The sequence below is a fragment of the Hippoglossus hippoglossus genome, chromosome 17 (genome assembly GCF_009819705.1).
Source record: "Hippoglossus hippoglossus isolate fHipHip1 chromosome 17, fHipHip1.pri, whole genome shotgun sequence".
Taxonomy (NCBI): Eukaryota; Metazoa; Chordata; class Actinopteri; order Pleuronectiformes; family Pleuronectidae; genus Hippoglossus; species Hippoglossus hippoglossus.
Genome location: NC_047167.1, coordinates 7,954,947 through 7,969,453, shown reverse-complemented (window position 1 = coordinate 7,969,453; position 14,507 = coordinate 7,954,947). Strand labels below are relative to the sequence as shown.

Sequence of the window (14,507 nt, the reverse complement as noted above, 5' to 3'; positions counted from 1 at the left end):
CCAGGGCTTCTAGGGTTCATTATGGTCGAGGGAACTATTTTCTCTTCATACATCTTAAGTGACCAAAATGTATGATATAAGGAAACCGGCCTCATTACCTCCACACACAAAAAAAGCCTTTATTTGTGGCTAATGTCGTCTTTAAAATCTTATCTTATTCTTCATAAGTATTGAAGTGATTGTAATTGCACTGCAAAGTTATAATAATAATAATAATAATAATAATAATAATAATAATAATAATAATAATAATAATAATAATAGTGATGTTAATATGTTTCCAATAATAATAGTAATGATAAAATCATAATTATTATTATTATTATTTCCATGACGTTTTTTCTAAAGTCCCAAGTACGCCCTATGATACATCATATATTAACCCCAGAACAACTTAAGTCAAACTAAATGTTAAAAGTTCAGAGACAAAGACACTTGACAATACACCACATGAAAACCAGACATGTTATTGGCAAAGGACAAAAAAGCAGGACAATATCCAGATAAAGCCTCCGATGACCAAAAGGACAAGATTATCTATGAGACTGCTGCTCTGCTTCGGCTCTCAGCTGTATAAGTTCAGTGCAGGAGGACAAAAGGCATTGGACATAATGACAGTGTAGAAGACATGATCGTAAATTAAGTAATGGAGTGATCTGACTGAATTGATGTGGGTGCTTCTACACTGTGTTTCATGTGCTCCCGCTTATTATCATTGTATTGGATGAGTGCAATGTTTTTTAGGGCAATGGCAATACCCTTTCCAGCCCTTTGTTGGTTTGATTCAAATTATTCCTGTGTTGACTGAACATTGGGATAATTTAATTAGAACCCAAGGTTAAAATCAAATAAGAGACAAGTTAGACAGAGAAGGATGAGGTTATGATGTCTCACAGTTGGGCTTTCACATGAGATGCAGGTGACACAATATGGAAGGACCATTCAGCTGTGTTATAGCACCAAATATGGAGATATGCTGTGCGTTTTATATGGGCTCTGTGTGAAGAAATGTATATTCCTTTTATTTGGAATTTAGATTCTGAAACATGCAGTCGGATGCAAAAAAGTACATTTACTTTGTGACTGTATTTGAACTTGAGCTCCACTACATTTTTGTAATTGGTGGTAATGCATGGGTGCCACCCGCCAATAAACCGAACAAAGAAGAAGAACCTGGAAAAGCAACACGATCAAAAATTTGTTTTGAGCATAGATTTAAAAGAGGCCACTGCCTCCGCCTGTTGGCTTTCATGGGGCAGGGTGTTCCAAAGCCTCTGTCCCCCTTAGTCTTCAGCCAAGAGTTTGGGACAATTAGGAGACCCCTGCCCGAGGATCTCAAGGTGCGAGCAAGGTCACACGAGATCTGAAACATATTGAGGAGTCAGCCCATGCAGTGCTTTGTAGGTAATTAAAAGTACCATAAAATCAATTATAAAAACGTACTGGAAGTATATTGAGTATATTATTTTCAATGGTTAAAGAATAAAAACCCAGATGGAAACATTTGGGAGCAGTGAAGCTACATCTTTTCTTTTTACAGTGCAGCAGCGACACTCTGTGGCCACGCGGGGAACAACCAGAGTGCGGCTTTAAACGCAGTGAGCGTGTGTCGCCGGCGGGGGTCGCTGTTGCGCGCGCAGACAGCGGAGAGGGGCAGACCAGACGGCTCCTGCTCCAGCTGATTCCGTCGCCATCTTTGTCGCGAACATAAACAACAGCAGTGACGCGTCGGACGTGCCGCTGTTCACCGGAGGAGAGCGACCGCAGCTCGCACCGCCGCAGCGCCTCACCCTGGACATGGAGGCCGCCCCGGTCACCTGAGCCGCCGGGTGAGTGGCTGACAAAGCGTCGGTGTCGTCGGCCTGACGGTAACAGCGCTGTTTAAAGGGGGCTGTGTGCGGGAGCAGGATGCCAGGACAATGTGTCAGGTGTCAGAACCGCAGCGTGAGGCTGTTTAGCGGGTTTACGTTGATATTTGGATGATTTTAATAAACAGTAAAGTTGCTCTTTAAGAAACGAGAACAGAATAACACCAGCAGGTCGTTTGTTGCGGTGCGTCCTCACCGTCTCCAGCCGCAGCAGCGGCTCCCACATCCGGCGTTTCCTCCTCTGACCCTCGGCCCCCTGTGTTTCACAGAGATGGAGATCCTCTGCGGGTTTCCTCACCGAGAGGGAGCGGAGGTTTAATCCAGGGGGGCGGGGACTGGCCAGCAGAGGGAGGCTCCTCGGCTCGTCCGCCCTGAGGACATGGACCAGGAGTACGAGAGGAGGCTGCTCCGGCAGATCAACCACCAGAACCTGCCCACAGAGGCCCGCCTGTCAAAGGTCAGACACCCCGCAGCACAGCACACACTGTGTTTGTGAACACCGGTGCACGCGCAGCTGCGTGATGCGACGTACAGCCTGACATGATGTGCGTGTGTGTGTGTGTGTGTGGCAGCTGCGGGATGGAGCCGCAGACCGAGTGGAAGAGATGGTTCAGTGTCATCATGTGGTCCTGGAGCAGTGTGAGCAGAGGTGTGGTACGGTGGCCCCGAGGTGTCACACACACAACAACAAATCATAAGATAAAACAACCAATCTCAAAAACACAACAACGAAGAAGGAAACAACAAAACACACGTCAAAGAGATACTGCACACGTAAATCTGTTTTTGATCTCTAAACCAAATTGTATCGCTCCTCTGTGATGAAACACACTAGTGCAGGTTTTAATATCACATTTATTACCATATTTATTTTCAGAGAAAATGTATGGGTTCAACGTGGCTTATGACGCCACCTGATATTTCAATCCATGTTCCACGGAACCAGTTAACACCCTCCAATCAAAGCGACCGCTCGTGAGCAGGAATCTGCAAAGATGCACTTGTTTTCAATGTATGCTAAAACTAAATCCATAACCACCACATCCTCGACCATTCAGAGACCCCTCCCCATCCTCTCCTGCCCCTCCATGTCTCCTCTCACACACATGGATTTTAAACAGAAATGTCTCACAAAGTAGAGGGCTTCTCGCCTCTAGGTGTCCCTTAGTCCGCCTCCCAGCTCTGCGTTCTCAGGGCATTTTTTGAATTTCCAGGGAGAGACACTTCAGCCCAAACTTTTAGTTACACATTAACCTCTAAACTGAAACAGTAGGTACCTGCTGCCGACGAGGCTCGTCTTTTTAACATGAAGGAAACGTGACATCGTGTTTTAAGATTTGCTGTTGTGTTTTCTTATTTGTCATTGTGTTATGTGATTTTTTTTTTTTTTTTACGGACCACCGTAGTGCTGCTATATATTTCAGGACCCCTGAAAAGTATCTCCCTCGGCCACATCTTAACCATGAGGGATATAACTCTGCTAAATTGTTTGTTGTTGTCTAAATGGTGTTATTGTCCCTCCCAGTGTGCAAGTGCCACCTGCAGTCCTGTCAGTGTGAAGTCAGGGGATCGCTTCATTCCCACCCGAGCTGGAAGCAACTGGAGCATCAACTTCCACTATGCTAACGTGAGCAGCTCCTCAGTTTGTCTACTCAGTCAGGTATTTTAATGGGAGGTGCCGCTCAGTAATCAGTGTCCTGCTCCTCTCCACAGGAGAACTGCCGCTCTCCCAGTCAGACCCATAAACCAAAGGACGCCAGCTCAGACTCAAGCAAAGGTAGAAGAAGAAACCCTCAGTGGACACTTTGATGTGAAGTTGCAGTTTTCCCTCAACAGTTGCAGTGTTTTGATTGTGGATCACATCCCTCTACCCTCTGTGTTCCCTCTGCCCCCCCCTGCAGACACTGTGGCGTACGCTGCCCTGTTGAGGAATGAGTTGCTGGGGGCGGGAATAGAGATGGTGCCAGACCCTCACACGGACGACCGGAGGCACACAGTCCTCTCTCAAGACTCTCACAGCCTTTTTAGGGTAAAAGTCGTCTCAATCCCTTTGTCATTTGTTTCCAGACATTTTCGAGACACCACAGAATCTGACATTATATGAAGAAGTTTTACATCCAGGAGTAATGACGGTAACACTGGATTGTGTTAGGCTGACAAAGATCTCATGTGAAAAATATTTATTGTGTATCTGTCACTCTCAGACTATTTAATGCATTTTTTATATGTGGTCTGTAATCGGATATAAAAACAGATATTAAAAATAAAAACTGATTTAATTAAAGATTCACTTATTCGTCAATATAATTTGAATTCAGCTCAGATTTGTATGTGTTTTTTATCACAAATGGTGTCTAAATAATTAGGACACATCAATATATATTCAACTTTACTTAAAAAAAATGTATTTGAATACTTTAATGTTTAAGCTACATAATAAAATAAATCTAGCAACAGGAGGTTTTGTAATGTAATCTAGAGCTTTCAATTGGTTGAGTGATAAAGCTGCTAAACCTTTAACTGTGTTTGTTTAAATCGTGCACCATAAACAATAAGAGGAATTAATAATACAAATGTTATGAAGTAGACAGGTGCTCGACATTGTGATAAAATATCAAACCACAATTTAACAACATAAGGAAAATCATCCACATTTTATTATGCTTTTTACTGAAGAACTGAAGAAGTAAATTGAAAAAAAACAAACTGTGACATGTGATCATCTTGGCAGTCAGCAGCTTCCTGCAATAATCCTGCACTGTGCTCTTTCTCTGCAGTACACTGTCCACACTAAGAGAGTGCCTTTCGATAGCGATAATGAAGTCTCACCATACTCCCTTTCTCCCCTTAGTAACAAGAGGTACAGTATAAACCTCATTTATCTCACTCACTGCTGCGTGAACACAACTGATGCTTACGCTTTTTGTCTCCGATCCTGGTGAGTGAACTTTCTCTGTTTCCTCTCGACGCGTCTTCAGTCACAAGCTGCTCCGTTCTCCTCGCAAACCGGCGCGGAAGATCTCCAAGATCCCCTTCAAAGTGCTGGATGCTCCGGAGCTGCAAGACGACTTCTACCTCAACCTGGTAGACTGGTCGGCGGGCAACCTGCTCAGTGTCGGCCTGGGGGCCTGCGTCTACCTGTGGAGTGCCTGCACCAGCCAGGTCAGAGGAGGACTTTGGACTTTTATTGTGACATTTCCCCTGCGTTTGGCGTTAGTGGAAGGAATTAAGTGTGTGTGAACTTTTACTGCCCTAACAGGTGACAAGGTTATGTGACCTCTCAGTGGATGGAGACTCGGTTACTTCAGTATGTTGGAATGAGAGGGTGAGCTGCCACGACTGAATCTACCGTGTTATAAATTCAATAATTAATGTAGAACAGAGAAATAAAAAAAACTTGCTTGCTCTCCCTATCAGGGAAGTCTGGTCGCTGTCGGAACCCATAAAGGTTACGTTCAGATCTGGGACGCAGCTGGAGGGAGGAAGCTGACCAGTCTGGAGGGTCACTCAGCCCGCGTAGGTCAGTCATTGCTTGAGTAAAATACAATTACACATTTCTGGTGACAGTGTGATTGAGTCAGCAATATGAAAAAAGGAAAAGGAAATTGTCCTAACAGAGCTTTAAAAATATTTGTATTCAACTGTGATTTTTTAAATATTAAATTCCACCCGGTAATGCATTTATTGTGCCAGTGAGCATGTGCTATGTGGTGTACAAGCAATGCCAGATGGATATTTGATAGCTCCAGTGAAATGCAAGACCCTCCCTCCCTTTGTGCCGAAGGTGCCCTGGCATGGAACGGGGAGCAGCTGTCGTCGGGAAGTCGGGACAGAGTGATCCTCCAGCGGGACGTCAGGACCCCCCCTTCTGCTGAGAGGAGGCTGCAAGGTCACAGGCAAGAAGTTTGTGGCCTCAAATGGTCTCCTGACCACCAGCACCTCGCGTCCGGAGGCAACGACAATAAGGTTAGAGAATTTAGAGCTTCACTTTCACCAAGGGTTTTCTCAGGTGGCACCCTGAGATTAGCTCGAATGATCTTTAAGTGTAAAGGTGAACGCACTCAAAGCCTCTGTCTGTCTCTGGACAGTTATTGGTGTGGAACAGCTCCAGCTTGCTCCCCGTGCAGCAGTACAGTGACCACCTGGCAGCCGTGAAGGCCATCGCCTGGTCCCCCCACCAGCACGGGCTGCTGGCGTCGGGGGGCGGCACCGCGGACCGCTGCCTGCGCTTCTGGAACACACTGACGGGTCAGGCGCTGCAGAGCACAGACACCGGCTCCCAGGTCTGCAACTTGGCCTGGTCCAAACATGCCAATGAACTGGTGAGGAGGCGCACACACACCAACACACACCCTGGAGATGCTTTGTGCAGATATAGTATATCATAATAAACTAATCAATCAAATGTAATGTTACAATTGGAAATAAAATATACACCATCCGATTATCTACAGATAAAAATGGTAACAGATATTATGCAGGGTTATATTGTTATTGTAAAGATGTAAAACAAAAACAAGTCAAAATAAGTGTAGAGATATTTTGTTATATTTGATATAATAGGCCATGATTCCCAATATGTTGTCAAACCATTATGACAAAACAATTTATTAAGGCTTACTATTTTATGGTTTACCTATAATCTTTTCAGATTTTTATATTTAATAGAAATGTCTTTGTTTTCAGGTGAGCACTCATGGCTACTCGCAGAACCAGATCCTGGTGTGGAAGTATCCATCACTAACACAGGTGGCCAAGCTGACAGGACACTCGTACAGAGTGCTGTATCTGGTGAGACAACAGGTTTAATGATGTCCAGGGTTTTCATACTGTTCATTTATCCAGTGGTAGAAGTATTAACATGCATCAGTAAAAGTCCTGCATTTGAAATCATATTTAAGTAAGAGCTGGTAAAAATGTACTAAATGTAGCATTCAAATAAAAGCTTTTATTATGAGCCTGAACTTGTTCTGTTTCCTGTAACATCAAGCTTTTTCTCAGTATTTAGAATATTAATGTCCCCAGTGTGCACGTACACACCTTTTCACCTCTCTGTCCTCTCTTCTCAGGCTGTGTCTCCTGACGGGGAGGCCATCGTAACAGGAGCTGGAGATGAAACACTACGTTTCTGGAACGTCTTCAGTAAGACACGCTGCACAAAGGTACAGTCTGTCTGTCAATAACAGTATGTATGAGTGCAATGCCTTGGTTGTTTGAATTATTGAATGAGGCCTTGAAAAGATAAGATAAGATAAGATAAGATAATCCTTTATTAGTCCCACGGTGGGGAAATTTGCAAAGTACTCAAAAACTTGATGTTTGTGTAACTCTAGACTCTCTGGAAACACTGAGGGCTCAGTGTTCATGAAACAGAAAGTTGTTCACCCTGATTGAATGAAAAAATCATAAGTAAACTAAAATGGCACTTAGAACAGTGCATTCCTCCGCTGAGGTACTTTGGAAACCACATTTAAATCTGCTAGATCCGGATTCCAATTTTAATCTGCACCAAATAGCAAACATTCATAAATATCAGTCTCCTGATTGTTTTCATCAAGATCAATGAATTATTCTCTGAGAAAATGTTGAAAATGTAAAAAAACAAGACAGGGAAAAGAAATCCTGGATCTGGCTCTTTGTCCGGATCAACCCCAGTTGATTTCTGACACTTTTTAATGTCTCTGTTTCCTTCAGGAATCAAAGTCAGTGCTGAACCTCTTCACCAGAATACGATAGTCCTGTGTCAGGACTGGTTCAGGAGGAAAATACTGAGCTGTGGATGAACTGTACAGTCACACAGTGACGCTCGCAGACCAGCCGCCACTTTCCACTCATCTCAGAGACAAATCCTCAACAACCCCCAATAAGACTGTCCACTTTTTCTACAGCCACAACTTCAACCGACAACTGCCATCCCTCACAGTGACTGATCTAAAAAAAAAAGAATGAGCAGCGTATTGTCAGGACATGTTGTCTGCTTACAAATGTGGGTCTTGTTTTCTTTTCTGTCGTGTAAGTGATGAAATTGTTTTACTATATATTAGCAGAAATATACATCTACAAGAGTTCTAAGCTATAATAATGTAACGTCAAGTTTTAAAACTTCTCTGCTTGGATCAGAGAAGAAGCAGAAGAAGAAGAAGTCTGACTCGGGTGGGGAGGGTTTCTATATTTTGATAATGTGTGAATATGATCAACAGCAGTATACATAGGAAGAAAAACAATAAATGCGTGAACACACACACACACTCAGTTGTTCACGCAGCTGGAAAGAAAGATTGGAGTATTTGAGTATGTTTTTGTCAGTTGTCAGTGGTTTGAATCCATGTCTGGAGATAAGAGACATAATATGACACCTTCTCATTTCATTTTATTCTCCATAATTGTTATTTTATTATAAACACTTTGCCCAGAGGCTCATTCATCCTCATCACCGTCCACTCTCTCTCCGCTCAGTCCAGGTGATCTGGTCTTTGGTCGTCCAGTGTCACCTGCCCAAATCCTATGTGGCACCATTTGTCACAGAAACACATTCAGATCGTTTCTTTTTTTCTTTCCGACTGTCCTCAGCAGCTCCGGCAGCTCAGACTAGTAATCAGAGTATCCAGAGCCCTGCAGGCCCCGACAGAGCAGAGAGAACTCCTTCACTATCTCCTTCACACGACGCTTGTTGGTTTGCTCCCTGGAGGAAAGAACAGAAAAGTACTGATCACAAAAGTATATAACATTCAGATTTTATAGTTTTAACTGGGCACAGCACCTGAATCCTGTAATATAATCCCTATGGTTTTATTTATTAATATCATAAATTAATACCCCAGTTAAGGCTGAAACTCTCTGCAACCATAGGTGAGTGGTTAGGACACACACCGCGTGGGTGTAAGTAAACTGAGAGGTGTGTACCTGGCCACATTCTCCTACTCTCTTACCCCACACTGCCTGTAGTCACTTAGTCACTTCCCCTATCAAAATAAAAGCACAGAAATGCCCCATAATTCTACTTAAAAAAACATGATGAGGATAAATCTTCCATGTTGACAGGAACAGCAATAGATTAGATTCAGATATATATATAGATAGATAGATAGATAGATAGACTTGGGCACTTGGGATTTTGCACTTGTGAGGGTTGGGAATTCAGTTGATAGCTCCGCAATAACTGTAACAATAACTTTTTTGACCACATGGGGAAGAGGGAAACTATGAAAACCCGAAACTGCCAGTATACAGCAGTTACAAAGAAACATGAGCATTCATTTAGAGTTGAGTTTCTGGAAAATGGTATAAATGTCAGTCAAGCATTCACTCTCTTTGTAGTCTTGTTTTCTTATAGCTGCCGAACACTCCACAATGGACGCCATGCGACTAATAACATTGTGTGTCTTCCATGTGGTGTTGGGCAGATGCACAGTGACGTCTTTAGAGCGTTTTCACTTAAAAACAGCTGCTGCAGCTGGAAATGAGATTTATGAGAATGCTGAGATTGAACCACAGCAGGAAAGTTATGGACCAGAAAACCCATTGAGCTCAAAGACGGCAAAACAGTGAACTGCGAAGTCAGCTTGTGAACAGATCAGTTTTTACCTGAGGAGCTGCTGAGTGAAGGTGTGTTTCTGTTCTGTGGAGACCTGAGCCGAGGGGAATCCTGGGCTCTGCAGCGTGTCTTTCAGCCACTGGGACAACAGAGCAGGACAGTGTCTGTTCAGACTCAGCAGCACCTCGGAGAAATGCTCCGTCAGGCTGCGAGGAGAGCCGCCACCGACCGCCTGAGACCAGGAATAAAATACATACAGGGTGTTAACACTCGAAGAGGTAGATATCTTCCACTTCTCCATCTAGTTTTCATGTTATGTCCTCGGCCTAAAACCTGCTTCACCTGGAGTATGGTCTCTGTCAGGAGCTTTCCATCCCTCTGCAACACTTCACCAAGACATGGCATGTCTTTACAGCGAGGCAGCAGCTCTGTCTTCCAGGGACAAGACAGAAATAGCACGAATTCAAGACCCGACCAACTGGATTCAGACAATAAAGATACTTGAACCATACACACTACAGGCTCAACTTACAAAGAATAGACTGGCAGCTTTTACTGTGGGCGTCTCTGGAAACTTGAGTGATAAAATCCCTGGAGAAAACAGGATAAGATTCTTTTTTTCTTAAATGTTTGCTTCAGCTGTTTAGCTGAATTTCAAGACCATGCAAAACAACAGAAAGCACCTAGGAGTGGTGAGAAAAGGGGAATAAACCCTTTGCCATTACTTGGTTTTCTACATTCAATGGTCATAAAATGGGGTGTGATCTTTATCTGAGCCACAAGTGCAGACAAACACACTGTGCTCATGGTAATAAAACACACGAGGAGGACATTTTGGACCATACTTCCTCAAACACTGATATCATTCCACAGTTTCTCTGTCAGGTTAAAGTCTGGGCTCTGATTGGGTCGCTCCAAAAGGCAGATTCCCTTTGAATGTCATTTACTTCAGGCTCATTGTACGGCTGCATTACCCAACTTGTACTGAGCTTCACCTGGTGGACACATATCGTTTTTCACATGTTGTTTTAACGTAACTGATGTATTCAATATGGATTAAACCAAAACAATGATTTGTATGTTATCAGTTAAAGAGAATTTGCACATGCTTGATCAGCCAACAACAAGAATAATAATCCTAATAATAATAAATAAAATACAAATAATTCAGATATTAAATGTAGAGATGAAAGCTTTTCTAATAAAGAACATTTTTTTAAAAGCAGTGACAGATGAAGCATTTCTGATCCCTGCTCATAAGTCATTCCAGAGTTTTAGTCACCAGTCGGACTCTCGGATAACCAGAAGCAGAATATCAGCTGATCTAAGGAAGCTGAGTTGGAAAATCCTTGATTTGCACAGGCAGGGGCTTAATTGTAAAAAGCTTTAAAAGTCAAAATATTGCATATATACAGATAAATCCAAAACCTTTTTCTCACCACTTTATATTATCAAGAACCACAATTGAAATAGATAATAGACTGTATCGCACCAAACATGTACAAAGAGTAAAAATCATGCAAATCAATTAATTATAATCATAATCATGAAATAATAATAATGGACTGACAGGTGAACAGTAGAAGCAGGTAATGATACTCACCACAGTAAAACAGAGCTTTTTTATCCAGCTGATCAGACAGGTACAAATCAGGTTTTCTTTTAAGAATCTAACGATCAAGAAAACACAAGCACTGTGGTGAGAAAAAAAATAAAGATTTCCTCTAATGCACGAGTGATAAATGGACACGTGCATTTGACCAACCTGAGCATGAAGGTGCATAAATGATTCTGCTATATCCGGATGATCCCGTGGACCTGGAGAATAAATGTGTAAAGGTGAGCAAGGAAAGGGATTTCCTAAAAACGAAAAGAAATGTTGTTGCAGTACCTTGTTGAAATATCGAGAGCGTAGCTGTAGTCAAGACTTCACTGAGGCCTCTGATGTTAGAGCTGTGATGTTCGTCTCCTGCAAATATGTGAACCATCTAAACGCGAAGAGACAGGAAATGTAAATTGGTTCCAGAAGCTTGTTGAGAGCTTTAATTCCAGGTTTTGTTCGGGGCCCTGCTCTGCGGGGGCGTACCTGCCGTGCCAGGTCCAGTGCAGAGGCTTGTGGGTAGGCGCTGTAGATCTGCCCCAGCATCTCGCTCAGCTGAGACACCATGGGCCCGAAATCATGTAGGAGGGTTCGAACGGATTTATCAAAGACGCCACACACCGCCTGCAGGGGGGCAGATGTGAGTGAGTGTGAGTCAGGTCTATTCGCACATGCACAGACACACATGACACCCTACATATTAATATAAGCAGTAATAGCAACCCTCCTACCTCTACCACCTCTGAGTCATCAAGCCACTTGCTGAGGATGGTCTGGATCAGTGTGAACACTTGTTGAAGCACAACCACAACCTGAGAAAATTAAAAATAAAGACAAAATATATATAAATATGAAGTATGATTTAGTTCATTAAAGCAAATTACCAGATATACTGATGGTTAAGATCCAGGAACTAGTTGAGATACAGGTTTCGTCTGCTGTTATTTGAAGCTGAACTCACCGGGCTCTGTGAGGGTGTGAGTCTGGGACTGGGGGTTCCTTCTAAGTCATCTGCTTGTCTGTTGATGTCCAGAGTGGTGAAGAGACTGGACATCATCCCCAGGATGTGCACAATGGACTGTTTATTAGTGGGATCAGGCTGCAGAGGGACACAGAGTGGCTGGGTTTGATACAAAGCCTCCAACTGACAGCAACCAGGAATTGAATGGGCCCTGGTGTTCTGCATTCTTAACAAGTTATCATCGAACTTGAGCTAAATACACCAGCTAATAGACAGTACTGGTATTTTCCTGTACATGTATATATGATTGTGGACATTTGTATTGTGGTTCCAGAATTATTACACCCATATAAGATGTGGTAGCGTTATTTGACGCTGCACACTTTCATGCAGTATTCCAGATTGTAGTAACATGTATGAACCAAACCATTTTAATTATTCAGACATAAATATTAATACAGAAAAATTTAAATATTGTATTTTGGGTAGTAGGGAATAATATCCTTTAAAGAAGTAAAGTGTATGATGATTCTAAAATATTTTTCTCATTTAAATTAAACATTATAACACAATTTATATTATATACACAACATAATATAGCGTGCTTTATTTCTTCCACGGCACAAGAGCCTGTAGTACAGTTTATTATTTCAGTATAAGACTTGTATGAGTTTCTGCTGATGGACTGTACCTCGTGCTGGGCCAGTGTGTCCAGCCGCTGGATGTGAGGGGTGATGAGAGAGTGAAGTCTGGCCAGGATCTCGTCTGCTGGCAGGGCCGACAGCAGGAAACCCAGGGCCTGCATCAGCCACATGCACTGGCTGCTCTGCACCCACACACACACAGTGCACATTATTCACAATGTCCTCAGCGAGGTGGTGGGTGTTTGCATGTTTGCAGAAGAAAATGGCAATGTTGAAGGCAGTTTACTCACCTTATGGATTTCTTTAATCAGTGCATCCTACAGACAAAAATCCATCGTGAGTGTGGATGCGTTTACAAAGGCAGTAACCACACTCTGGTTAAAATACATGCAGCACCTTTAGAGATAAATCATTTTTATGATCCCGTGAGGCGGGGGGGTCTGACCTGTGACACGGACAGGATGTCCTGAGCGTAGGGGCTGAGGTCATGTCTGCACTCTCTGCAGATCCTCTTCAGAGTAGACACACTGGACACAGACAGCTCCGCCTTCACAAGACCCTGGAGCACCATGGGTAATATGCCGCCCAGCATCACCGGGTGGTCGGCCAGCCACTCAGCCAGGGATCCTGAACAACAAGGGGGAAAAAAGCAGCAAAACGTGATGATTCATTAATTGTAAGAAAAATGTGTGAAGGTAAAAAAAAAACCTGGTGTTGTGTCTGCGTGTACCAATGGTGTACATGACAGTGTCGGCCAGCATGACGTTGCTGATGTTGATTCTGGGAATCAGACCGATAAGACCCGGGATAACATCAGAGTAGTTCACATCTATGGTCTCAGCTATGGACTGGAAGCCAAACAACAGGGCCTCCGTGTCCTAGAGGAGAAGAGGGTGATGTCAGATTAGAGGAGAAGGAGGAGGAGGAAACACTAAAGATCCGAACGAAGTCAGTAAGGAGTTATCAAATGCATTACCTGCCATATTGCAGACTGCTGTGGGTCCATCAGCTGCCTGCCCAGCCTGTCGTAGAGGTTACTGAGCAGCTCGGCCCCCAACATTTCATAGACGTACATCAGAGTGTCAGAGATGTCCACCCTATACAGGAAAACAGTCGAGGACACAAGAGTCAATCTGTAACTTCCATTTTTAGTCTCCAAATGAGGCTGAAATGCATTTAAGGATATAGTTTGAAAAGAAAAAAAGAGTTCTTCTGTGTGTAGCTATAACAGAAAGAGATAGAAAGATGTGCTTTTTGTCCCCTTAAATCCAAAATCTTCCCTGTGATGAAGGACGACAGCCGAGTTTTTGGCCCCCTTGAAAGTTCCCTCCGTCTTCCTGACTAACCTGTAGATTCTGAACTGCTCCTTGTCATCAGACGACCAGGAGGTGAATTCCTCCTGCGAGGGATAGTGGGATTTTTGTAGCAGCACATCCACAAGCTGGAAGTAAACTGGTCTGTAAACCTGGAGATAAACTGCCTGTTTCTCCTCCTCGAACGACAATATGTCATCCTGGACACGCAGGAAATAGAAAGAGCAACAGAGCCTGTGTTTAAATCCTTTGTCAGAGGGAATGACACAAAAATACACAGGAACATTCCCAGCTCACAAGTAACGAACAAAACTGAAAGACAAAATAAACATTTGATTTAGAAGTGGCGCACTGCAGCTGTATGCCTCCATCAACCGGAGCATTTTTAAGAATGCTCTAGAGGCTTTCTTAAGATCACATGTTCGTGAGGCCAAAAAAAAGGGTTTGTGAGGACACAGGAACATTGACCTTTGACCTTTGGCCACCAAATTCTAATCAGTTCATCTTTGAGTCCAAGTGAACGTTTTCAGCAAATTTGAAGAAATTCCCTCGAGACATTCTTGAGATGGGACAACAGACATACGTAT

At 43.2% G+C, this 14,507-nt stretch overlaps 2 protein-coding genes across 3 annotated transcripts in view; one reads left to right on the top strand and one right to left on the bottom strand.

Annotated features, from left to right (window-relative positions):
• The first annotated feature begins 1,635 nt into the window (after window positions 1-1,635).
• Window positions 1,636-8,144, top strand: fzr1b (fizzy/cell division cycle 20 related 1b). The gene is made up of 14 exons (XM_034613258.1): window positions 1,636-1,829; window positions 2,138-2,325; window positions 3,394-3,495; window positions 3,582-3,645; window positions 3,770-3,897; window positions 4,646-4,728; window positions 4,847-5,030; window positions 5,128-5,193; window positions 5,286-5,388; window positions 5,653-5,834; window positions 5,957-6,190; window positions 6,555-6,659; window positions 6,938-7,030; window positions 7,563-8,144. Exons 2-14 carry the CDS (start codon window positions 2,248-2,250, stop codon window positions 7,602-7,604), a joined length of 1,464 nt encoding a protein of 487 aa, XP_034469149.1. The 5' UTR covers window positions 1,636-1,829; window positions 2,138-2,247; the 3' UTR covers window positions 7,605-8,144.
• A 72-nt stretch (window positions 8,145-8,216) lies between these two features.
• Window positions 8,217-14,507, bottom strand: part of LOC117778048 (importin-13-like) — a 9,500-nt gene continuing 3,209 nt past the window's right edge. For both annotated transcript variants that reach the window (XM_034613257.1, XM_034613256.1), the window contains 16 exons: window positions 13,954-14,120; window positions 13,584-13,704; window positions 13,338-13,485; window positions 13,053-13,234; window positions 12,898-12,924; window positions 12,655-12,789; window positions 11,964-12,101; window positions 11,734-11,814; window positions 11,489-11,626; window positions 11,294-11,390; window positions 11,168-11,220; window positions 11,006-11,072; window positions 9,935-9,993; window positions 9,745-9,834; window positions 9,453-9,634; window positions 8,217-8,550 (listed from right to left, as the gene is read on the bottom strand). In XM_034613257.1, the coding sequence (XP_034469148.1) occupies window positions 8,457-8,550; window positions 9,453-9,634; window positions 9,745-9,834; window positions 9,935-9,993; window positions 11,006-11,072; window positions 11,168-11,220; window positions 11,294-11,390; window positions 11,489-11,626; window positions 11,734-11,814; window positions 11,964-12,101; window positions 12,655-12,789; window positions 12,898-12,924; window positions 13,053-13,234; window positions 13,338-13,485; window positions 13,584-13,704; window positions 13,954-14,120 (1,779 nt within the window). In that variant the 3' untranslated portion in view covers window positions 8,217-8,456. The remainder of the gene's footprint in view (window positions 8,551-9,452; window positions 9,635-9,744; window positions 9,835-9,934; window positions 9,994-11,005; window positions 11,073-11,167; window positions 11,221-11,293; window positions 11,391-11,488; window positions 11,627-11,733; window positions 11,815-11,963; window positions 12,102-12,654; window positions 12,790-12,897; window positions 12,925-13,052; window positions 13,235-13,337; window positions 13,486-13,583; window positions 13,705-13,953; window positions 14,121-14,507) is intronic.

Bases quoted from the DNA above. Each gene is read 5' to 3' on its own strand.
- fzr1b (XM_034613258.1), top strand. From the start codon at position 2,248: ATGGACCAGGAGTACGAGAGGAGGCTGCTCCGGCAGATCAACCACCAG. The intron at 3,646-3,769 runs GTAGAAGAAGAA...CCCCCCCTGCAG, and splicing joins CAGCTCAGACTCAAGCAAAG to ACACTGTGGCGTACGCTGCC. The intron at 5,389-5,652 runs GTCAGTCATTGC...TTTGTGCCGAAG, and splicing joins GGGTCACTCAGCCCGCGTAG to GTGCCCTGGCATGGAACGGG.